We start from the raw sequence: 25970 nt of genomic DNA, 5'->3' as shown, positions 1-25970 counted from the left end.
CTACACCTTAGAATGAGATGAAGCAAAATTTCTATAATTACAATTAAACATTCACAATTTTTTTTTTGATATGCGGGTATTTTACCAATGATATTCATCATAATTTTCGCCAATTATTAAATACAAACTATGCTAAGTTAATTGATACTGGTAATTTGATATTTATTCCATTTAAATATGTCTCGTATTCGAATTTTATGAATAAAAATAATTTACGATTGAAAGAAATTTATCCATTACTGAATCAATCTGGGTAGAAATTAGATTAATTGGGTCTACTGAAATTTCGAATCTACCTAAAACAGGTTAATTTATTTTCAAATGGATTATATTCATGGTATACTATTTGGTAATCTAGCAAATTATATATATCTTTAAAAAATCAAATCAGCTTATATATCTATATCTATTGTGTGTACGAACCTATATATATATATATATATATCTATATCTTTCTATTGTATAATCGAAAACAGAAGAAAAATTGTCGGATGACCTCGTCCGTTGGATATATCCGTAAGAGAATCCTGGCCATAAACTGATCATTCGCTACGGTCCGAGAAGGATTGCAGAGGGTCCGGTCCGGATCCCATTTATGTGTTGAACGCCACATCTCTGCTCTGTTCTGATGCTCTTCTTCTTCGGTATCAATAATAATCTCTTCCTCTTTGATTCCGGTCAGCTAAACTTTTCCCCTCTGCAATCAGTCTTCCTTCAAATCTGTAGAGGAGTGGCGGCAATTGGCGGTCCGTGATGGGCAAGAAGGCGGCGGTGCTGGGGGCGTGTGTGGCGGTGGCGGCGGCTGCCGGGGCGGCGGTCTTGGTGAGGAAGCAGATGAAGAAGTCCGGCAAGTGGGCCCGGGCCATGGGGATCGTGAGGGAGTTCCAGGACCAGTGCGACTCACCCATCGGGAAGCTCCGGCACGTGGCGGACGCCATGACAGTCGAGATGCACGCCGGCCTCGCATCCGAGGGTGGCAGCAAGCTCAAGATGATCATCAGCTACGTTGACAATCTCCCCACTGGGTACCTCACTCCCTCGCTGCCTCGCGTTTCCTCTGTTCCCGGTCAACCTTTGGGTTTGCACATCGTTCTGCGACCCATTAACCCATTTCCCATCTCCAAATCTTGATTTTTGTTTGAGCTCGAGGTGGTCTTGATTTGCTCAGCGGGGAGTGAACATTGATTGCCTGACTGATGGAGTATAGATAGGCAAAGTTGTCTGATTTACGAGTGTAGGGGCTTTCAATTGCAATTACTTGCCATAACATCTTGTGGGTCTTAATTGGTTTCTTATGAGTTCGGAGTTTTATGGTATGGAAATCTTTAGGTGGGCACTTTTGTTCTTATGCAATGAAAGCTCTGAGCTTTAAAGGCAGCTCTGATCGAAATGTATGTTGGTTGACTGCCGTGGTGTTCGATGTTCTTATCGAATCGATTTATGGAGCTTAACGCGTCGGCCCCCACTTTTCCCTTCTTGTTGAGAGATTTTTCTTGTCCATGGAGATTCAAATTATTGGTCATGAGGGGCCAATTTTGCAAAATCTGTCGTTTTGCCAATATGAAACTCTTCTGTTGGATTACAAGAGCGAAGTTGGCATTATTATTATTATTATTTTTTTTTTGTTGGGGAGAATATGGTTCTTTATGTATTGAGAGAATTTTTATCCTATGTTTGTGATTCTAATATTGAAGGCTTAATCATCTAGTGCTCTTACTTTCCTGCTGCAAAAGCAAAAACCATCATATGTTGTTTCATAAGATCAAGAGATTTGTTGGAGGACACGAATAATTTTGTATTTTTATTGTTGTGACAAGCTAAATCGCCATCTAGCTCTCCCTTTGCTGCTTGATCATAGCTGTTGAAAAAAAAAAAATCTTTAGTACATTGTTTATTTGAGAGTTTCATGGAGGCAATTCTTACCAATAACATTTCCATTGGTGTTAGTTGATAAGATAATAAAGTAGTCAACTTTTTTGTATCCGGAAAACATACTGAGTATCCACGAACTCATCTCTTTTGCAGTGATGAGGAGGATTGTTTTATGCTTTGGACCTTGGCGGCACGAACTTCCGTGTCCTACGGGTGCATTTGGGTGGGAGAGGGAAAGGTGTTGTCAAACAAGAGAGTGAAGAACTCTCGATTCCACCACATTTAATGACCGGGTCTTCACATGTAAGTATATCTCCAGAACCAGATTAATTCAAGCTTTCCCTTGCCTTATTGGTTAACATGCTTTTTTTTTTTTGGCAACTTCTGTTATAGGAATTGTTTGATTTTATTGCTGCGGAGCTTGCAAAATTTGTTGCTGGAGAAGATGAGAACTCCCACCCTTTCCCCGTCAGACAGAGGGAGTTGGGCTTTACTTTCTCTTTCCCGGTTAGGCAGACATCCGTAGCATCAGGAACCCTTATAAAATGGACCAAGGGCTTCTCAATAGAGGATGCGGTAAACCCCGATCGAGCTGTCTCTTCTGTTGGGGTTATTTATTATTATTCTGTCTTGCATTAGGGGCTTTTTGGTGAAAAAGATCTCCCATAGTTGAAGCTTGTAGTCGGCACGCTTAATGACTGAGATTGAGTGATTATTCATCGGCCAACAGTTGATTGCTGTCCAAAAATAATCTCTATATTCTTTTAAAAACTTGCTGCCCGTTGAATAGTTCAAGGTGAATTTCGAAGGTTTTTAATCCCTATTTATCATAGAAGTCAAGATTGTCCAGATTTTGTCAAAATACTTAAAATCTGGGATATAGAATGTATCTTCTTTTGGACATTTTTATTTATCCTATTGACTTCTGACCTTTATGATAACCTTTGCCTCTGTTGGTCCTGGTCTAGGTTGGAGAAGATGTGGTTGGTGAATTGACTAAAGCCATGGAAAGAGTTGGCCTTAATATGCGTGTTGCAGCTTTGGTACGTATAAGCTTTCATCTAACTCGTGAGAGCTTAGCTTTAATGAGTGTTTGAAGTATGTCGGAGCATTAATAGGCAATTAGACATGTTAATCTGTTGCTACTTCACATTTGGATTTCTTGAATGTCTCAAATTTGATGTAGGTTAACGATACAATTGGGACACTGGCGGGAGGTACATACTATAACCCCGATGTCATTGCCGCTGTCATATTGGGCACCGGCACGAATGCAGCTTATGTTGAAAGAGCCAATGCTATTCCCAAATGGCGTGGACCTTTGCCAAAATCAGGAGAAATGGTGATTACTTACTCTCATTATTTCTTGTCTTTTTGATCTGAGCAATTTACCTTTTGTCTCGTTGAGCTAAATGGAAGGCTTCAGCTTTACTCAACTCGAGAAACTCGAGCTCGAAATTTGCTTTAGAGGATGATCAAGTATCGTTTTCAGTCAAGCTGTCTTGGAGTCATATTCAATAGACTAGAGCTTTGGAATGTAAAATCAATTTTGTAATTTAAACTTGACTAATTTTAGAATAATTAATTCATGAATTCCGACCTGAGCTTGAGTTGGGCTCAACTAATTTGAGAATATCAGGTTGAATGTGATACCATCATGAAACCCTAGTAGCATGGAGTAACTGGGCTTGCTTCTGCAATATATTTTTCTGGATTTTGAGCTTGATTGATGACCATTTCACTGGTTAAATTCAATAGGTTATCAATATGGAATGGGGCAATTTCCGGTCATCACACCTCCCTCTTACAGACTATGATCATGCACTTGATGTCGAATCTCTGAACCCAGGAGAGCAGGTGATAGATGTTTCTCTTTTGAGTGGATAGTGAGATGACTTTGTTACTATGCTCCATGATTCAACAACAGCTACTTCACCAATTGCTTGCAGATATTCGAGAAGATCATTTCAGGAATGTATCTTGGGGAAATTCTGCGGAGAGTTCTGTTGAAGATGGCTGAAGAAGCTGAATTTTTTGGTGATACTGTTCCAGCAAAGCTGAAAATTCCTTTTATATTAAGGTACAATGATGTTAATAATTCTATAGTGCTATCTGCTTCTGCAGTTGATAATAGTTGCTTGAGTTGGACTTGGACATTTTTTAGATAAAATAACATACCTTCTTTTCATTTGCATCTTTCACTTGCCCTTTGATTCTTAAATTTGTGATGCTGTAAATGCAGGACACCTCACATGTCCGCAATGCATCATGACACGTCACCGGACCTCAAGGTGGTGGCAAACAAACTCAAGGACATCTTGGAGGTATGGTTTCTTACCACCCAAATTTCCTCTAACATATTGCATTTAAATGAATGGCTGAGGGAGATCCAAAATTGACATATGTTGTGACGTGATGCCTCCATCTACTAACTTGACCACTTCGCAAGACATAATCCTGCATATTTACTTTCTGGGAGTTCCATCTCTCAATTATTTATGTGTTTTTTCTTTTTGAATGTTTTTGTTTGGGAGTTCCAGTCTTTTTCTCTCCGGAAAACAGAGAACATTGAACTGGCCATGCTATGGGTTGAATTGTGGTTTAGAGGATTTAATGTTGTTTTAGGTATATGTTATGAGGTGACCGTTTGAAAAGCCAATTTTAATGATTTGAGAAAGGCGCTTGTTCAAGGTTTGCCGATGGCAGTCACCTGCTTCTTTTGCATTACGGTTTTCTCTTTAGAACTGGACAGTTAGGATTCTGGTTCTTAACAGTCCGGTCAAAGCAGTCACTCTATTCTGGTAGTTTGCGATTTGTATTGATATAATCATGATGACCCTCTCACTTTTGTTGGTGTTGCTCTTTCTTACGTACCAGATAAATAATACCTCCTTCAAGATGAGAAAAGTGATTGTTGAGCTATGTGATACCATTGCGACACGCGGTGCCCGATTATCTGCAGCAGGAATTTATGGCATCCTCAAGAAACTTGGACGGGACGCTGTGAGGGACGGGGAGAAGCAGAAGTCCGTGATAGCTTTAGATGGAGGATTATACGAGCATTATACAAAGTTCAGCGAGTGCATGAAGAGCACCCTCAAGGAGTTGCTTGGAGAAGAAATTTCTGATGACGTTGTCATTATTCACTCAAATGATGGCTCCGGCATCGGAGCGGCCCTTCTTGCTGCTTCTCACTCTCAATATGTCGAGGTGGAAGAATCCTGAAAATATCAGGATCCATGATTGAAGGACTAGGATGATTGATCAAATTTTCGTTTTTTTATTTTTTTTCCTTGTATATTATCTGCATCCTCCTTTCCCGGGACCTTTTCGGATCTTTTGGCGCTTTCGGGACACCAAACTTGGAATGCCTGGGAAGAACAGATCTCAATCGATAATTAATCGATGCCAGGTAAGGAATAAAGGGTGAGGATGCAGAGTGGGTGTTTCCTTAGTTAAATGATCTCCTTTCATAGGACAGCTTGTCTAGTTTCTAATGCCAATAAAACAATTGTACCAAATTGGGATTTTTGTAGTTTGTGATTATTTAGAATGAAGTGGAGGTTAGAGATGTAGTTGAGTTTCGGTGAACACTTTTACAGCCGAACCTTTTCTGGTTTCTCCATCTCATTCGCTCTGTAGTCCATTGTTGGCTAAAGATGACGCTAAGGGATTTGGCAATTTCCAGTTATATTACCTTCTTCTCCGATATATATACATATGAGCATGTATTTAAGATCTAATATGTGCGACTTTGGAGGCTGCTGTCCTCATCTTCCAGTGCTCGCTCGCGCTTAGAGTTCCTGAGCAATGGAGCGGTATCAAACTCATCCCTTGTGTTCTTCTGCCCCCGGATATCCAACCGGCTGGTGCATCTTTGCAGGACCTGCAAGACTGACTTCATGGAAGGACTTTGTTGGCGCGGGGGTGGGGGGGTGTTGGGGGGTGTGTGCCTGTGCAGATGATTCTGAGCTTGAACACGGAGCTCATTTCGTCCAGGTAACTTAGCTCCCTGATCTCATCTAAAGGGTCTGAAATCCAGTTGCCTTCTTGCATATGGCGGGACGCCCACTCAGCGAGGGACATCTTCGTCTCCGTCATTGGGTTCCCTTCCGATGGCCATCGTCAACAGGATTACTTGAAAACTGTAGACATCAATCTTCGCATTTATTTTCGTCATGTGAGCGTATTCTGCATGAATGTATTACAAATTAGGACCAAATGTTTGACTAAGAGACCGGGAAGGTACATCGATCGCTTGTACTATAACATTGATTACTTTGAAAGCAAGTCATAATTTATTACCTTGGAGCGATGTAATCTGAAGTACCAGCACCCGCCGACACTGCATCGACTTCGCTCGGCTTGATCAGCATGCGGGCGAGGCCAAAATCTATTTGGCATTGAACTCCCGAGTGTAGCAGGACATTGCTCGACTTCATCTCCCTGTAAATAATCGGAGGTGAGGAGTAAGGAACTCTTTTTCAAGCTGTAGTCTAACTTCCTGGTGTTGAAAATCTTCTTCACTGCTACAAAGCTGCCTGATTGATTGATCGGGACCTGGTAAACTTTTCCCGATCTTCCGCTCCCGACAATGTTTTGCTCTATGAGGAGAAACAACCTTTCAAAAGCTCTGGAAGATCCCATGAGCCCTATATAGCTGGTCCCTTTTCACATGCTTAATAATAAGATTGCCTCAATACACAAATGAAAGAGATATCAGATCTGGTTTGATTGGAAGGAGTGACAAGGGCCATCGATCCCCATTTTCCAGAGCCTGGACCAACTTGAGGCAATCGGGTAAAATCGTACTCGATCTTCCTGCAAGTCTCGCGGCTAGTTGGAGTCCCACCCTACAGCCCAAACGTTCGGCCACAAGCGGGTCGTCCCCTACCACCTTCTCCACTCGTACCTCCTGAATATCTCCTCCATCATAAAGAAGAACAGCTGCCCCAAAAAGCAATGACGAAGGTCCCCTGTGTTGTACTGCGCCATCCACTTCAATGTGTTGTTGAAGGGACCTCTCCTCCGGTCGATGGGCTTTCCTTCAAGATTCATCTAATATACGGAGCAACCCTGCGTGAAAAACTTGGTCAGAATTAAAAGCCAATATATTTTCATTCGAGACATTCAGGATGTGTGATGATACTGACCCCACGGTGGGAGATTTTCTGTCGAACACCACTGGATTCCTTTCACCATAAGACAATGCATTTAAAAGGCAGTAAATCATCCAAGCAAAAACTGATATCATCACAATCCCTATAAAACAACCAATCCCCTAAGCCACCGATATGTATAAACTGAGTCTGCACCCTCAAGCTGCTCGCATACCAAACCCTTTTCACAGAGTCACATTCCCAAAAGAGATGGAATTCTGATTCTTCTTCGTGATTGCACATGGGACATCGAGCATCCCGCTGCGGCATTCTCTTCTTTAAGTTTCTTCCTGTGGGTAATTCTCCACGCAGATTTCTCCAAGTAAAGATCTTCAGTATATATGCACCAATGATATTGATAATGACTTTCAACGATGCTGAACCTATTGCTAAAACAATGAAGATAAGGCTCTTTGAGGAGACTTCTTGTTAAACTCTCACCCACTCACACAGGACAGAGAGAGGGAGGTGGAGGATAAAAGGAAATGTATATTCACAGTGTTCAAACCGAGTCTGAGTACAAGGAACAAGCATAAAGAGAAAACTGAACAAAAGCGCAAAATACTCTCAAGAACTACCTCTGCACACCTGTCCCACAATCTTTAAAATAAGCGACCTGAGGAAACTGAATAAGCAAACTAGGAAACTGTCAAACAACAACTGCAACCTAGAATAACTTCTTAACTGACAAAGGACTAAAACGACACAAATAATAGCAGCTTTGAGACATCGGCATGCAACATACTCCTCCTTGGATCAGGAGTTGCTGAAAACTCCAATCTTCTCCCTTAACTCAAATCTTCCACCATAAAGGGCTTGGTAAAGATGTCAGCAAGCTGGTCTTATGTCTTGCAATGCACAAGCTTTACTTCTCCACTTTGCCACACTTCTCGATGAAAATAATACTTGACCTTGAAATGCTTGGTCCTTCCATGAAACACAGGGTTCTGTGATATAGCCATTTTGGCTTGATCATCCACAAACACATCAGTGCTTTCTTCTTCTTCAATCTGAACATCATTGCAAGCTCTGGGAGTCTCCTTCAGTCCATAGAACTTCTCCTCCTGTCCTGGTATAATGAAACCCTCTGGCTGCTCAACATAAATCTCTTCTTGAATGACACCATTTAAGAAAACAGAATGCACCACTTGTCTGGCCCTGTTCTTGTTCACTGAGCCATCAATCGAGTTTTGTCTTGGGCTCTATAATGGCCAACTCCTCCTTCTATGCATCTATATCCTTCTTTGATCTGCTTTGGCTTCTCCATATCCTGCTGGTTCTAAAACAGCAATATTGCACCTTTGATATTTGTCTGCAAGTGACTTTGTCCCTTTAACAGACCAATCATCCACCAGATCATCATGCTTCATCTCCATTGGATTCAAACTGAAGCTTTTAACCTGCATCTTAATTACCTTACCACTTGAATCAATGATCAGACACTTTCTCTCCTCAAACAACACTTTGAAACCTTTCTCAACAAGTTTGGCCAACACTTAGTAAATTCTGATCAATCTCATGTACATACAAAACTTCATATATTTGTTTTGTACCTGTGTAGCTCTCAATGGCTACTCTCACTTTTCCCTTCACAGAGATATACTCTCCATTTCCAATTTTGACTCTTGATGTTACTGATTTATCAAGCTCCCTAAAGAGATTTTCATCACTTGTCATTTGGTTTGTACAACCACTATCAACAAGCCAACAACCATCTAAAACACGTGAGGTAAAACAATAAGCAACAAAGAGTTGCTTTACCTCTTCTTGATGTGCAGTTTGTGCCTCTCCTTGCTGCCGAGCCTCATCCTCCTTGCAGATGATCTCAACATGCCCTAACTTTGGACACTTCTTGCATCTCATGTCAGGCTTTCTCCAACACTTGTAGTGCGAATGGTTCCTTCTTCTACAGTGCTGACAAGGAGGATGATTTCCCCCTTCGTTACTAATTGAAGCATCTGCACTTCCTTCACTCGCAGCAATCTCAAAACTACTGCCATTCCCTTTCCATTTCTTGCCTTTTCCTCCATAATTCTACTGCACCTTGGCCTATAAAGCTCCCTCTACACTTGCTTTTTGCCTCATCATTCTTCTTTGCTCTTGTGCTTGCAAAGCACTCAACAATTCTGTCAGATCCTTGGTGTTCTTTAGAGATGCAATTGTTGCCTCAAATCTCTCTGGTAGAGACACCAATATCTTCTGCAAGAGCCTTTTATCCTTCAAGTCAGTCCCACGCACTATGATCAGAATACTCCTTCACAGTTTCACTCTCCTTCATCTGTTGTCTCTCAAATTCTCTCATGAAATTCAGCACTTTCATACCTCTCACCTTCTCGTCTCCTTCGTAACTCTCACCTTCTTGAGGAAGTCCCAAATAGCTTTGGCTAACTCTCATCTCACGATCTTGGCAAAGATTGTTGGTGAAACTGCAACATAAAGGCACGACTTTGCTTTTCTCGTTGTCTTCTCCTTGTGTAACTTGATTAGAGCCAGAGTAGGATTATTAGGAAGTGGTGGAATCTCATAATCTGTCTCTACAGCCTCCCACACATCACTACCCTCCATGAAAGGTATTATCTTCACAGTCCATGCCTGATAATTCTCCCCATTGAACACCGGTGGTGCCATGACAGAGAAACCAGTTGAACCTGCCTCCATCTTGCCTTGAACTTCTATGGATGCAGACAAAAAAACACTCGATCAATCTAATACCACTGCTAATTTACTTTCACACGCACACACAGACAGAGAGAGGGTGGTGGAGGATAAAAGGAAATGTATATGCACAGCTGTCAAATCGAGTCTGAGTACAAGGAACAAGCATAAAAAGAAAACTGAATAAATGTACAAAATACATTGCAGAACTACCTCTACACACCTTTTCCACAATACTTAGAATAAGCAACCGGAGGAAACTGAATAAGCGAACTAAAGAAACTGTCAAACAACAGCTACAACCTAGAATAATTGCTTAACTGACAAAGGACTAAAACGACAGGAATAACAACAGCTCTGAGACATCAGCATCCAACACTTCTTTTGAGCCTCGCGATTCGGCATTGCAAGCATTGAGTTGGACTGCTCCTTTCAGTTAAAATCCCAGGTTCGTCCTTGGACTGAATGTAATTATAATCCATTTCACTAAACAAAATTATACGAAAACATACACACAGGTAGACGGACGCAGAATTTGAATTGAGGGCACGTTCAGGAAGAAATTTGTTTTTCTAATTAAGGTCGAATACAAGAAACTTCATCAAATTTGAAAAACAATATATAATTTTTTGCGAAAAATATATGCCATAGCATAACATTTTACTTTTGTGTTAATTTTATCATAACCTTTTAAAATTACACTATATAGCACATCATTTAGAGTGTAGTGTCAATTATGGGCTAACATTAAATTTTCTATGAAAATCGAATGAAAGGTTGACATGGCACACCCGTGAATGAATAGTGGGGCCCTTTTACCCTCCTGACTCCCTTACCATCAATATCCAAATCTCATTCCTGCCTTTTCACATACTGAATTGCTCTTTCTAAAAATGACCACATCATCAATAGAATGAAAAAAATTACATATAAAATTTATTGTAGTTCATATAGTGAACAAGAGATGAAAAATTGTTAAAAAGAAAATGGAAACTCATACATGTCAAAGAAATGCAAACCTTAATTATTTTTCTTCTATGGGAATAAAAGAGGGAGAAGTGTGAAGAAAGAAACTGACAAGCTCATGGGTGAAGAGAGAGGAGAAATGACAAAGCACTAAAGAGAAATTTGGGATTGCAGTGAGTCGGGAGAAGTGTGAAGAGGTAGGAACGGGATTCGGGTATCTATTGTGGGGGAGTTGGGTGGGTAAAAGGGTATCGGACAGGTCGGAATATGGTATTTCGTACATGGCAAGAGTCCAAGCTCACTATTCATCCAATGCGTGCCCCTTATCATCCTTCCATTTAATTTTCATGAAAAATATGACGTCAGACTATAATTGACACTATACCCTAAATGATGTGCGATATAATGTATTTTTGAAAAATTGTGATAAAATTAATACAAAAGTAAAAAGGTTGTAAAGTTATGACATATATTTTTTCCAAATTTTTTTATGACATTTAAATTTTAGAATAGGCGATTGTCACATCAGCCCCTAGTGAGGGGAGTTCCATGGTCGTTTATACACTTTAAAACTAGTGACTGGTTGGAAAATACCACTATAACAAGCAGCCAAATCCAATTTCCAAAGTGCAAGGCTATCTTAATTTGAACATAGACTATTATTATAAATTCTAGACCAATCAAAAGATGTTTCGAATCTTTCGATGCATTCGAAAGAAGAACGCCTTCTTTGACCGAAACCCTCAATTTGTTTTGTGGTTGGCGATTTAATTCTTCTTTGGCCTTCGTCGTGCTTCTTGATTTTGGGTTCTTTTGGTAATGTCATAATTAAAAGGACTTTCTGAGACTGACGATAGGAAGATAACACATAATTAGAAGCAAAATTGAACGGAAATCACTTAAATTGCAATCATAGAGTCGATGGAATACAAAGATAAAAATGAAGAACATAACTCAAACCACAATTACAAAGGATGTCTTATACTGCTTTCCATTTAGCTAGAGTATAATAGGCTGTGAGACACTGATCTGAGGTCACCTCTATCAAGGATGAAGGATGCAACCACGTTGAATAGCTCAAAGCAAATAGCCATGCCGTTGAGAATGGATCCTACCATCACAGATTGGTGAATCTGAATTGTTGATGAAAACCCTGCGACCACGAGCTCGAAATCTATGATCTAAGATAAGTTACACTACTCTGAGCGGTAGACTACTAATGATATGCTAAAATATGTGTTGATAAAAAATTCTCGTCTTCCAGTATTTATATATTTCCTCCATGCTTGAGCAGTTATGGTCTACTCTCTTTGAAGTGGTCAGATTGTGGGTTGAGCAGTTGGAGCATGGCTTCATCTTCACGCAGAGTTTTAGAGCTCATTTATCCCCATTTTCATTTAATTCCAACACGTTATAAACGAGCTAAGGTCGCTCAGAGTGACTAAGGAGAAACTCGAGCTTTGCCTTGCTTCTAGACTATGTCGTTTGTTCAGATTCAGAGGTCGTTGATCCTTCTTGCCTCCAAATGATGCCGTATGCGGCTGCTTCTGGGATTCTGATTCTAATTTTTACCGACAGTGTCTGTCACACTTAAGATTTCAATCACTGTGGCTCCATATCGCCGCTGCTTTAGAGGTTCCCGGTCTCCTTTCTATTGGTTTATTGAAACGCTGTCTTTTCATTGAAATGAACTTGAGTATTACTTAGACAGTATAACATTCAATAAAAATGCACGTAAATAGTAAACATAGCCACGATAGTCTCACAGATTTCCACTAGTTACATGCATTTTAATTGGTTAGTTGTTACTTAAACAGAACGAACCGGTAACGCTCATTGAATATTTAGTCAAATAACTTATAGGCCCAAAACCTTTCACAACTTACTTAAACTAGACGAAAGACCTGTGTATATGCTCGGGTTAAAATTATCGCGTGTATATATATATATATATATATATATTAAAAGGACTGGGTAATAATTAAATGGACATATAGCTATAAATTTAGCCGTGATTAATATTTGTCTATGAGGAAGTTAATTTCCATATTCTTCAATTATGACAATTTATTTACTTTGATTAGAATATTCATTTCTCTCGTCAGACCAACTTTCACGATAATGAGAAATTCCCATAATTTTGGGGTAGAAGAGTTTTTTGTTTTACTCTTGCGAAGATACTAAGGGTGCATATCAATAAGTTCAGAGTTTTTTAAAAGTTTTGAACGCTAGGTGTAATATATATGTCTGCACATATAAATATAAAAAACTTTTCAATTTCTATAACTGAAAATTTTTGGAGTTTGGTAGGTAACGTGAAACAATAATAGCACATCGTTTACCGCATAGTGCTTGGTTGAAATTTAAGTGTTACTCAACTATAGACTTTGTGTGAGTAAACTAGCAATTTCATCCCTGACTTACGCAAATTGCATCATCTGGGTCCCTAAAAAAATGTTACATCGAATTCGTCCCTGGTCATATCAAAGTTGTCCATGTTTACATCGAATTTGTCCTTGGTAACATCAAGTTCGTCTCTCGTCACATCAAATTCATCCCTGGCCACATCAAATTCGTCCCTGGCCACATCGAATTCGTCCATGGTAACATCAAGTTCGTCCCTAGTTACATCAAATTCGTCCATGGCCACATCAAATTCGTCCCTGGTCACATCGAATTCGTCCCTGATAACATCAAGTTCGTCCCTCGTCACATCAAATTCTTCCTTGGCCACATCAAATTCATCCCTGAACACATCGAATTCGTCACTGGTCACATCAAGTTCGTCCCTGGTCACATCAAGTTCGTCCCTTGGCACATCGAGTTCGTCCATGGTCACATCAATTCGATCTTCTGTCACATCAGTTTGATCCTTGGTAATATCAAATCCATCCCACGGTCTTTTGCCGTTATAGCTCCGTGAGAGACCCAGATTGATGTGTATCAAAAAGGTCCTTATGTATCAAAAATGTCATTATGTTATGTACCATAGACGAGAGGGAGTGATAAAAGCGGGACAAAAAAAGAGGGAATAAATTGAACAGTTACATAGAAGGACGATATTGATGAATACAATGTTTTTTCGTCCAGTGTTAACGATAAATTTGACGGAGGGATGGATTTGATGTTACCGAGGACCAAATTGATGTGACCAGGGACGAATTCAATGTGCTTAGGGAGGAACTTGATGTGACCAGGGACGAACTTGATGTTACCAGTGACGAATTCGATATGTCCAAGGACGAATTTGATGTGGCCAGGGACGAATTTGATGTGACGAGGGACGAACGACGAACTTGATGTTACCAGGGATGAATTCGATGTGACCAGGGACGATTTCAATGTGACCAGGGACGAATTCGATGTAACATTTTTTTTAGGGACCCGGATGATCCAATTTGCGTAAGTCATGAACGAAATTGCCAGTTTACTATATCCACCGGGACATCAACTCCCGAACTCGTGTAATTACGAAAATGCCCTCTGTGCGCACCCGACTTTCGTCTCATCGGGGCGCGCGCCTATGCAACGCGGCTTGGGAGTGTCCACCTTCCCGGAGACGCGCGACAGACACACGTGAGAAAGAGTCGCCACTTGCCATTTTACGACCCGAAAGTCGAGGGCCGGCAAGTTACCCGGGTCTAGGGGTACGGGGTACACCTAAGATGCTAAGGCAATGGTCTGTACGGAGCCGAAAATTCTGAATTCGGGGGTTCTATTACGTGTGGGCCTATATCCCACATGCCCTTTCGGTACTCTAGCTTGTCTAGGCTTGCCATTTTAATTTAATTACCGCTTTATTAAGTTCCGCTCATCTTATGCGTTTTGACACCGTAAATTCGAAGAAACACTCTGACCGTCCACTCTCCGACCGGGATTTTACATGAATATATGTATAATATAAAACCTTACATTGTTCTCTCAAATAAATAAAAGACAACTACAATGACTAAATCTCGGTCGGTTCGCATTCGGCCATGATTTCACTCATGCTCACCGTATAGTTTTGGAAAAGACCGAAAATCAAATTAAATGCGCACTCGGTGTATGGGGGTATTGGATCCCGTGATCGACGGTTATGGGCGTTGGACCTAGTCTGAATCGAGTCCTAAGGGATCAGGCTCGATCTGCATAACAATCAAGTGCAAAAGATGTAACAAGCAAGCTCAAATAAACAATCAATGGGATTTTGTTATCGCCGAATTTACGTGAATTAACTGATTATTACCCGAGGTATCTTGGCATACAAATCCTACCTTAAAACAAGCAAAAAGGGGTGATGGATAGAGTATGTAGCATCCGGCATTATTTTAACGGACTCGACAGACGTGATGTCCATAGTCAAGTCTCGAATGTGTGGGTTGTTGTTAGATTATTCTGTATCGTGACAATATGGCTTTTACAGATTAAAAGTATTTTCACCTAAAACCCAAAAAACCTAACCCTCTAATTGACTATTGCCCATGTTTGATTTAAGCCGAGTTTGTGATTAATTTGTTTTCCCATGTTTTGACCAATTCTAAGCACAAACCTACGCTAGGATCACGGCAGAACAAGAACCGGTAATCATGTCCTTGAATCGGTAAATATGTGTGTGCATGAAAATCAAGATTACGTTGTTCGTATCTCGGTGCTTTTGAAATTGTGAATTTTGAAAAAGGCATGACTAACAGTTCTTGAACTGTCGACGCTATTACAAATTATTAATCAATTCGTGCAATCCAATTAAAGAAATCAAGTGATTTAATTTAGCCAAATTTAACGTCCCGATTATCCCGTATGTAGAATTTTAGGTTAATTAAAAAATTGCCGAATGCTTTAGTCTACGGATTTCGAGCTGTCGAGATAGCCATTACTTGACCGCCCGATAAACTCTAATTTCCAACATGGTCACATTGTATATAATTACAAAAATGAAATATTTAAATGGGGGACATACATGGTTGGTGGGTGATCCAAGTAGAAAAGGATTGGATATTTTTAGAAAATGTCCAAGGGACTGAATTGAACGATTTTAAAAGAGCAGAGACTGATTTGAAAGTTCTGAAAAAAATTGGGGACTGATTTGAAAATTCTAGAAAATCGAGGACTGATATGAAAGTTCAAAAACAATGGGGACTGTGTAAAAAAATTACTGAAAATGTCCTAGGACTTATTTGAAATGAATTTGAAAATCTATACTGATCTGAAAACAAAAAAGGCCCTAGGACTAAACTGAAACAACTTGGAAAGTTCCTTAGGATGCTTGAAAAATTCTGGGAATTCCAGGACTGATTGGAAAATAGTAAAATGACTGGGACTTGATTGAAAAGAATTTTTGAAATTCGGGGCAGATCTGAAAAGAGTGAAAAATGGTCCCGGGACTAAATTGAAACAATTTGAAAAGTTCTTTGGGATTCATGGAAAATTTCTGAAAAATCCAAGGACTGATTGGAAAATAATAAAATGACCGGGGCTTGATTGAAAATAATTTTGAAATTGGGGGCAGATCTTAAAAAAATAAAATACGTCCTCTGGACTGAAATGTGACAAAATAGAAAGTTCGTAAAATCGAGTTCGGGACAAATCCGATCACCCACGCGACCCAAGAATACTCATTTCACATTATATCCATCACGCAAGCAATAATACTCAGGAAAGGAGCCCTAATCGTGCCACTAAGTCGAGAATTTACCTAGTTCGGAAAGTTGAGGGGCTTCTCTGTAAAAATAAAAAAAAATCGCCGGATGAATCGGGCCGGATCAGATCGGACCGGACCGCCCGAAGGAGAAACCGCCCAGAAGAACGCTGGGCCGGACTGGGGAAGTTGGGCCTGGCTGGGCTTGGACTAGGCCTGCGAAAAAAACGAACTGGGCCGAGGCCCGTTAGCCGAAGGGCGGCCAGGATCGGGGGAAGCGGCGGCAACGAGGCTGGGGGCGGCAGTTCTCGCCCCTGGATGCCGCGACGACGGCACGAGAGGGCTCGAGTGACGGTTCTGGACACCGCCGACGCCTCACCGTGGTCGATCTAAGCCTCACCGGAGTTTAGGCGGTCGGAATCGGGGGGAATTTCGCGATTTTCCGGCGACGGTTCCTGAATCAACCGATCTCCAAATTGGTCCAATCGAGAGCAAAATTTCCGTTTCTTCTTGCTGGGTCGTGTTTCCGTCGATCCGAATTGCTTTTCCGTTGAATTCCAACTCCTTTTCCGTTAAGATTTCGGCCGATTTGGCCGAAATCGCGAAAATCGCGATTTGGCGATTTCTGGGCTGGCGGGGATCGCGGGCAGCTGGCGAGCGCTGCCCGGCCTGCCCGAACTGCTCGAATCTTTTTTTTTTAATTAATTAGGGCCGGCGAGTCACGGGCAGCCGGTCAACGCTGCCCGGACCTGCCCGGCCCTGCCCGAAAATTTTCTTCTTTTTTTTTTTCTCTTTTTTTTCTTCTTTTTCTATTTATTTATTATTATTATTAATTAATTAATTAATTATTTTTAAAAAAAGTGATAAATAGAAAAATGACAATTTTGCCCTTGGAGCCGATGGACCGAAATTAGGTGCTGACACCCTCAAACACGTAGCCCAACTAGGAGGAGTCGCTACATGTACGGAGTTCGAAATCGAATTTATGCCCAGCAAGCGGGAAAATTGTGCCATAATTTCGTCAATTATTTTGATAAAGATTCTCGGACATTTTATAATGTTTTCTGAGGTTCAAGGTGAAACCATGTCCCGAGGAGCACATAAATGCAAGAATGTGATTGTGAAAGAAATGTCAGGTGACGGAGTCGCTCGAACAGGCCAATCATCAAAGCCAGTGCTCAGTGATGGGGAAGAAGGCGGCGGCGGTGGGGGTGTGCGTGGCGGCGGCGGCGGCCGGGGCAGCGGTCTTGGTGAAGAAGCAGATGAAGAAGTCTGGGAAGTGGGCCCGGGCCATGGCGATTGTGAGGGAGTTCCAGGACAAGTGCGACTCATCCATCGGGAAGCTCCGGCACGTGGCGGACGCCATGACCGCCGAGATGCACGCCGGCCTCGCATCCGAGGGTGGCAGCAAGCTCAAGATGATCATCACCTACGTTGACAATCTCCCCAATGGGTACCTCGCTCCCTCACTGTCTCACTTTTATCCTTGTTGCTGGGTTTGCACATGGTTCTGCGAACCATCAACCCATTGCCCATCTCAAAAATCTTCAATTTTGTTTGAGCTTGAGGTCGATTCGATTTGCTCAAGTGGGAGAGAACATTGATTGCCTGATCGATGGATTATGGCGTATATGATTAGATGGTCAAATTTGTCTGATTTACGAGTGAAGAGGCTTTCCATTGCAATTACTTGGCATACAGTCTTGTGGGTCTTGATTGGTTTCTAATGAGCTCAGAGTTTATGGGTTGAAAATCTTGAAGTGGGCACTTCAATTCTTCTTACATGGAATGAAAGCTCTGAGCTTTATACCAAACTAAGGCAGCTCTAATGAAACTGTATGTTGGCATGTTCTTATTGAATCGAGTTTTGGAGTTTAACTAGTCTTCCCCCATTTGCCTCTTCTCGTTGGGAGATTTTTCTTGTCCATGGAGATTCAAGTGGTTAGTCATGGGGGACCGATTCTGTAAAATTCGTCGTTTTGCCAGTATGAAACTCTTCTGTAGGATTATAAGCTCAGCGAAGTTGGCATTACCCCTGATTCTTTTGTTTGCGAGGGGCTAGTCGGTTCTTTATTTATTGAGAGATCTCTTATCCTCTGGTTGTGACTCTTGGATTCAAGGATTAATTATCTGATGCTCTTGCTTCCCTGCTGCAAGACAATAACCATAATATGTTCCATGAGGTCAAGACCTTTGTTGGAGGACTCAGAAGTCTCAAATGATTGCATACTTTTATTTTTGTGAGAAGCTAAAACACCATCTCTCTCTCCCATAGCCACTTCATTAAAGCGTATCCATGAACTCATCTCTTTTGTAGTGATGAGGAAGGACTGTTTTATGCTTTGGACCTTGGTGGCACAAACTTCCGTGTCATACGGGTGCATTTAGGAGGGAAAAAAGATGTTATCAAACAAGAACTTGAAGCAGTCTCGATTCCGCCACATTTGATGACTGGGTCTTCACATGTAAGCTTATCTCCAGAAGTAGACTAATCCAAACTCTCTTGCCTCATTGGTTAACATGCTCTTTTTGGCAACTCCTACTGTAGGAATTGTTTGATTTTATTGCTGCAGAGCTCGCAAAATTTGTTGGTGGAGAAGATGAAAATTCCCATCCTTTCCCTGGCAGACACAGGGAGTTGGGCTTTACATTCTCTTTCCCAGTTAGGCAGAAATCCATAGCATCAGGAACCCTTATAAATTGGACCAAGGGCTTCTCAATAGAGGACGTGGTAAACCCCGATCACGCTGTCTCTTGTGTTAGGATGATTCTTTTTTTCTTTTTTTTTCCCCTGTATTGCATGAGGGGCTTTTTATTGTGTCTCTTGTGTTTGTAGTTGAGGCTCATAGTTCCGCTTCCAAAAAATAAATGACTGAGATTAAGTGATTATTCATCGGGAAGGTTGAATATTGAAATGTTGCTGCCAACAATTGATTGTTGTCCAATGTTTTCTTTTAACAGTTTGCTGCCTGTCGAGTAGTTCAAGGAGGATTATAGAGGTTTTTAACCCTATTCATCTGCTAGGTGTCAAGATTTTGTCAAAGTACTTCACTTCTGGGATATAGAATGCATCTTCTTTTGGACATTTTTATTTATCTTATTGATTTCTGGCCTTTATGATAACCTTTGCCTGTATCGCTCCTGGTCTAGGTTGGAGAAGATGTGGTTGGTGAATTGACTAAAGCCATGGAAAGAGTTGGCCTTGATATGCATGTTGCAACATTGGTATGTATAGTCCATCATCTAACTTGCCAGAGCTTTTTTTTTTTGGGTAACTAACTTGTGAGAGCTTAGCTTTAATGAGTGTTTGAAATATATTTGTGAGCATTGACAGGCAATTAGATATGTTAATTTGTAGCTATTTCATGTTTGCAGTTTCTTGAATGGCTCAAATTTCATGTAGGTTAATGATACAGTTGGGACACTGGCAGGAGGTAGATACTATAACCCTGATGTCATTGCTGCTGTTGTATTGGGCACTGGCTCGAATGCAGCTTATGTTGAAAGAGCTAATGCTATTCCCAAATGGCACGGACCATTGCCAAAATCAGGAGAGATGGTGATTACTTCTCTTATTATATTGTTAACTTTTTGAATCTGCGCAATTTACCTCATTGTCCTGTTGAACCAAATGGTAGGCAGCTTTACTCGACTTGAGAAACTCGAGCTTGAAATTTGCTTGAGAGGATGATCTAGTATCATTTTTCAGCTCAAGTTGGCTCAGAGTCATGTTTAATGTACTTGAGCTTTGGAATGTGAATTAATGTGTAATTTCCATTGCCTAAGCAAAACCAGTGAAAGCACTGGATTTTTCGCAGCCTCCTTTCCCAGAAAACTCTTGCAGTAGTAAGCAGAGTTCGTGCAAAAACCGATCCCTGATGAAGAGATTCAGAAGGACGTGTTAAATTAAAACCTAACCAGTGCTTTTGCAATTTGAACTTGAAGAACTTGGGAATAACTAATGCTTTAATTCTGAGCTGAGCTTCGGTTGAGTATAGTGTTGATTTAATTCCAAGTAGCATGCAGTAACTGGGTTTGCTTGTACAATATATTCTATGGATTTTGAGCATCATTGATGACTATTTAACTGGGGAAATTGAATAGGTTATCAATATGGAGTGGGGCAATTTCTGGTCATCACATCTCCCTCTTACGGAATATGATCATGTACTAGATGTCGAATCTATGAACCCAGGAGAGCAGGTGACAGTTATTTCTCTTTTGACTGTATAGTGGGATGAATTGTTACTATGCTTCATGTTTTTAATGCAGTTTCTTCACCAACTGCATGCAGATTTTTGAGAAGATGATTTCAGGTATGTATCTTGCGGAAATTCTGCGGAGAGTTATGTTGAGGATGGCTGAAGAAGCTGAATTTTTCGGTGATATGGTCCCACCAAAGCTGAAAATTCCATTCATACTAAGGTATAACGGTGCTAATAATTTTATAGTGCTATCTGCTTCTGCCAGTTGATATAATCTGCTTATTGGTCAGAGATATAATGCGCTTGAGTTGGTCCCCTTTTTTTGGATAAAATAACGCGCTTCTTCATTTGCATCTTTCACTTGCTGTCTTATCTTATTGTTTTGATCCGTGTTTGTTGGCAAATCCTTTGAACCCTTTGATTCTTAAATTTGTGGTGTAAATGCAGGACATATCACATGTACACAATGCATGACGACACGTCAGCAGACCTCAAGGTGGTGGGAAACAAACTAAGGGATATCTTGGAGGTATGGTTGCTCTTAGCACTCAAATTTCCTCGTACATATAGTATTTAGATGAAGGGCTGGGGGAAATCGGAATTGACATGTCTTGTGTTGTGACGCCTCCATCTGCTAACTCGACCAGTTCGCGAGAAATAATCCTGCTTATTTACTTTCTGTTGTTCATGCTATACCGCTCCCAATTATTTATTTGGTTTTCATTCGGGAACAAGAGAACATTTAACTGGCCAAGCTATGGGTTTAATTGTAGTTCAAAGGATTTCAAGGGGTTTAGGTATATAAAATAAGAGCATTTGAAAAGTAACTTTTATGCTGCGTTTGGTTTCAAAGTAGGATTTTAAAATCAGATTTTGATTTTGAAAAAGAGTGGTATAAATGGGGTCCACCCTTTGACTTTTTATGAGTTATTTTGTTTTGTTGTTGAAAAAAAGTGGTATAAATGGGATCCGCTCTTTGACTTTGTATGAGTTATTTTGTTTTGTTGTGGGTAGAATTAGATTAAAGTAGTGATTTTAAAATCACATTTGCAAACCAAACAAGCCATTCTGGTTCAAGGTTTGCTAGAGCGGTCACTGAGTTCTTTTGCATTGTGGTTCTCTTTAGAACTGGACAATTAGGAATTTGGTTCCCCGTGGTTTACGATTTGTTATTTTATCGATGTAATCATGATAACCCTCACTTTTGGTTGGTGCTGTTCTTTCTGTACAGATAAGTAATACTTCCTTAGAGATGAGAAAAGCGATTGTTGAGCTCTGCGATACCATTGCGACCCGCGGGGCCCGATTATCTGCAGCAGGAATTTATGGCATCCTCAAGAAACTTGGGAGGGACAAGGTGAGGGATGGGGAGAAGCAGAAGTCAGTGATAGCTTTAGATGGAGGATTGTTCGAGCTTTATACAAAGTTCCGCGAGTGCATGAAGAATACCCTTAAGGAGCTGCTTGGAGAAGAAGTTTCGGAGAATGTTGTCATTATTCATTCAAATGATGGCTCTGGTATCGGAGCTGCCCTTCTTGCTGCTTCTCACTCTCAATACCTCGAGGTGGAAGAATCCTGAAATATCAGGATCCGCGATTGAAGAACTGGGATGATATATCAATTTTTTTTTCCCTGTATATTTTTTCTGCATCCTGCTTCCCCCAGCCCTGGTTTTGGATCTTCTGGAGATTTCGGGATGCCAGACTTGGATTGCCTGGGAAGAACAGATCGCGGTCGATAATTAATCGAAGCTAGTGATGAATTAAGGGTGAGGATGCAGAGTGGGTATTTCCTTAGTTTAATTATCTCCATTCACCGGACAATTGTGAATGAAGTGGAGGTTAGAGATGTAGTTGAGTTTCGATGACAATCACACATCCGAACCTTGACTGGTATCTCCATCTCTGTCTCTGTAAATATAACGGGATACCTATTCTGTAGTTGCTAAAGATGACGCGAAGGGATCTGGCATTTTCCAGTTGTATAACTTTCTTCTCCTCTGTACATGTATGTATGAGCATGTCTTTAAGATCTAATACGTGCTTTTATCAAAAAAAAAAAAAAAAAGATCTAATATGTGCGACATAAGAGACTGCTGTCCTCATCTAGCAGTGCTTGCTCGCGCTTGGAGTTCCTGAGCAGGGGAGTGGCAGAGACCTCATCCCTTGTGTTCTTCTGCACCCGAATATCCAACCGGCTCAAGCATTTTTGCAGGACCTGCAAGACTTCCTTCATGGAAGGCCTTGCCGAGGGGAAGGTGCCTGTGCAGATGATCCCAAGCCTGAACACACAGCTCATCTCGTCCAGGTAACATGGTTCCCTGATCTCCTTATCTAAGGCGTCCCAAATTGGGTTGCCTTCCTGCATATGGCGCCATGCCCACTCGGCCAGGGACATGTCCTCAGTTCCGTCATTGGGTTCCCTTCCAGTGGCCAGCTCTAACAGAATTACTCCAAAGCTGTAGACATCAATCTTCGCATTTATTCTCGTAGTGTGAGCGTATTCTGCATGAACGTATTACAAATTAGGACCATATTATTCGGCTATGAAACGGGCAAGGTACATAGATCCACTAGTAATATAACATAAATTGCTTGTAAAGCAAGTCTTAATTTGTTACCTGGAGCGATGTACCCAAAAGTACCAGCAACAGCTGACATGGTATCGACTTCGCCTGGCTTGATTAATATTCGGGCGAGGCCAAAATCTGCAATTTTGGCATTGAATTCCGAGTCTAGCAGGACATTGCTGGACTTCACGTCCCTGTGAATAATCGGAGGTGAGCAGTCGTGGTGCATGTAGCAGAGCCCCTGAGCGGCCCCGATCGCAATCTTCAACCTCTTGGGCCAATCCAACAGGACATCGTTGCTATTAGACTGCCTCTTCTTTAGGTGTAACCACTGGTCCAAGCTTCGATTCTCCATGTACTCGTACACCAGAAGCTTCGAGTTCTCGCTCGAAATGCAGCACAGAAGCTTCACAATGTTCAAGTGCCTTATCTTTCCAAGGATATGAACCTCTGCCAGAAACTCTTTCTCAAGCTTGTAATCTAACTTTCTGGTGTTGAAAATCCTCTTCACTGCCACAAAACCGCCGGATTGATGGATCGGAACCTGGTAAACTTTTCCCGACCCTCCACTCCCAACTAGGTTTTGTTCTATCAGGCCCGACAGAATATTTGATTCTGTAAACTCCAACCTGTGGAAGGGAGTCAATTTCCACGTATAGTTGGAGTCCGGCTTCCTATTCTGGTAGATCTTCGGTATATATGCACCAATGATGATAACCGTCAGGGATGCTGATGCTATTGCTAAAACAATGAAGATGAGGGTGTTTGAGGAGACTTCTTTTGAGCCTCGCGATCCACCGTTGCAAGCTTTGAGTTGGACTGCTGTGGGATTGCTTGCACAGAGTCCGGTGTTGCTCAAAAAACTGCTTGAATACGCCGAATTTTCGAGCTCGTCCGGTATTTTTCCGGTAAGTCGGTTTGAGGATAAGTTGAGGAAAGTGAGCAGCAAGAGACCAAGCTGGGAGGGAATATGCCCCGAGAGCTGGTTGTCAGACAAATCTATCTGCCTCAGGACAGGAAGCGAACCAATCTTTTCGGGAATCGGGCCAGAGAGTTTGTTGTGGCTAAGGTTCAACATGGTCAGGGACTTCCATGAGACGATGGTCTCAGGAAGATTTCCTGACAGATTGTTCTGGCCAAGTGAGAGAGTTGTTAGAAGAGGATGATCAGTAAGGCCAACAGGAATTGGACCGGAAAGGAGGTTGTTGCTGGCCTCAAACACGACAAGGCTCTTCCAGGCGTTAATGGCTGCCGGAATATTCCCTGAGAACCGGTTATTATTGATCTCGATCCGGGAAAGGTTCCAGGAGATCCTATCTGGAAGCTCCCCGGAGAAATCATTGTTATCCAACTTAACTGTCGACAAATTCAATGAAGTCCACAGGCCTTCGGGGATCTTCCCTGAAAGCCGGTTATTGCTCACGGTGACAATCCGCAAACTGTCGCATTTCCCAAGCGATTCTGGCAGTTCCCCCGTGAGATCGTTGTCGTATGCAGCAACTCCAGTCAATTTCCCAGCAAGGCACAGGTTCTCTGGCAGTGGTCCAGTAAACTGATTTGAATTGACCTCAAATCCCTCGAGCGGAGAATACCGCCCAAAATCAGGAGGTAGAGTGCCTGAAAAATTGTTGGAAAACAATCTCACATCGGTCAGGGCAGGTAGTCGCCCCAAGCTTTCTGGAATTTCTCCTGATAATTGATTGTATATCAGGACTAAACTCTGTAGCTTATCGAGTTTCCCGAAACCATCTGGTATTTTTCCTGTCAGGTTGTTTTCAGAGAGATCGATCACGCTCAATTCCAATGATTCAATCCTCTGAGGAATCTCCCCTGTCAAATTGTTCGCGAAGAGATAGATTTCACTCAGATTCTTCAATGTGAAGATGCCACTAGGAATTTTTCCGCTCAATGGATTCATGGATAAATCCAGGAACTGTAGAGCCTCCATATTACTAATGGTCTCCGGGATTTGACCGACTAAGTTCATATCGGCCATCCACAAGTAAGTCAGCTTCTTGAGCCCGGTGATAAATTTCACAGGGAAAGTAGATGGCCTGAACTTCCGGTTATAAGCCATTCCTAGAGCTTCGAGGTTGGAGAGACTTGCTATTTCATCGGGATAAGTGCCATTGAACTGGTTCTGGTATAAATAGAGATCCTTTAGCTGACTCAATCTTCCAATTGCCGGCGGGATATCAAACGAGAAGTTATTGGCGGCAAGGCTGAGGTACTGAAGATTGGCCATTCGGTCGATATCCGATGGAACAGAACCCACGAAGTAATTCTGCGAGATGTCGAGGTGCTCAAGCTTGGAGCAGCTGTAGAGTACCGTTGGAAATCCTCCAGGAATGTTGTTGTAACTCAAGTCGAGGGTCGTGAGGTTTCCAAGCTCGCAGATGAAAGATGGTACAGTACCTGTTAGAAGAAGAGAGCCATTAGAATGCATTCATTTCAAATGGACAAAGCTATATTATCGAAAAGACGATTTTCCCGCGGCCAAACACGATGAACCGAAAAGGGATATCTACACTATATGGAATCGAGAGAATGTCATGTATATGTACCGCTTACGCCCTTGTTGGCGAGGACCAGTCCGGTGACTGAACCGTCTGTGCACGTGATCTCCGGCCATGAACAATGGGAACTCGAGGAGTTGGGGGAAGCCCAGTGGTAGAGCGTTGGCAGGTTTTCCCAGTAATGCCGTAGTCGCGATAGAATCTGCTGTTCCTGAGTTTGGAGTTGCTGGGACTCTGCATGGTTGAGGAAGAACGGGAGGAAGAAGAGGAAGAGGAAATGAACGGGATGAGCCCTTGAGGTTAGTTTGGGCATTTTCGTTTTCTCTGTGGGTGAGGAGTTCAATACGCTCATAAGTTAGATACTCTTGCAGAACATGTGAGTGAACGGGTTGGGTGATTATCTTGGAAGTC

General features: G+C 41.7%; 2 protein-coding genes across 5 annotated transcripts; one reads left to right on the top strand and one right to left on the bottom strand.

The window, feature by feature from the left end:
• Positions 1–482: 482 nt before the first annotated feature.
• LOC116193808 (hexokinase-2-like) lies at positions 483–22458 on the top strand. 4 transcript variants are annotated; one of them, XM_031522553.1, is made up of 10 exons: positions 483–644; positions 727–1025; positions 18587–18734; positions 18818–19000; positions 19420–19494; positions 19673–19828; positions 20374–20472; positions 20564–20694; positions 20922–21003; positions 21706–22458. In XM_031522553.1, the coding sequence occupies exons 2-10, from the start codon at positions 754–756 to the stop codon at positions 22051–22053; spliced, it is 1494 nt and encodes a 497-aa protein (XP_031378413.1). In that variant the 5' UTR covers positions 483–644; positions 727–753; the 3' UTR covers positions 22054–22458. The 4 variants fall into 4 exon arrangements, with proteins under 4 accessions (XP_031378413.1, XP_031378412.1, XP_031378415.1 ...); XM_031522552.1 differs by having other exon boundaries at positions 485–1025; XM_031522554.1 differs by lacking the exons at positions 483–644; positions 727–1025 and adding an exon at positions 17341–17722 and having other exon boundaries at positions 21706–22053.
• LOC116193807 (receptor-like protein kinase 5) lies at positions 22426–25970 on the bottom strand. Its single transcript, XM_031522551.1, has 3 exons — positions 25608–25970; positions 23095–25458; positions 22426–22978 (listed from the first exon to the last, which is right to left on the bottom strand). The coding sequence occupies exons 1-3, from the start codon at positions 25909–25911 to the stop codon at positions 22545–22547; spliced, it is 3102 nt and encodes a 1033-aa protein (XP_031378411.1). The 5' UTR covers positions 25912–25970; the 3' UTR covers positions 22426–22544.

The sequence above is a fragment of the Punica granatum genome, chromosome 2 (assembly GCF_007655135.1).
Source record: "Punica granatum isolate Tunisia-2019 chromosome 2, ASM765513v2, whole genome shotgun sequence".
NCBI classification, from domain to species: Eukaryota; Viridiplantae; Streptophyta; class Magnoliopsida; order Myrtales; family Lythraceae; genus Punica; species Punica granatum.
Note: the sequence above shows the minus strand (reverse complement) of the source record. Positions and strands in the feature narration are given on the sequence as shown.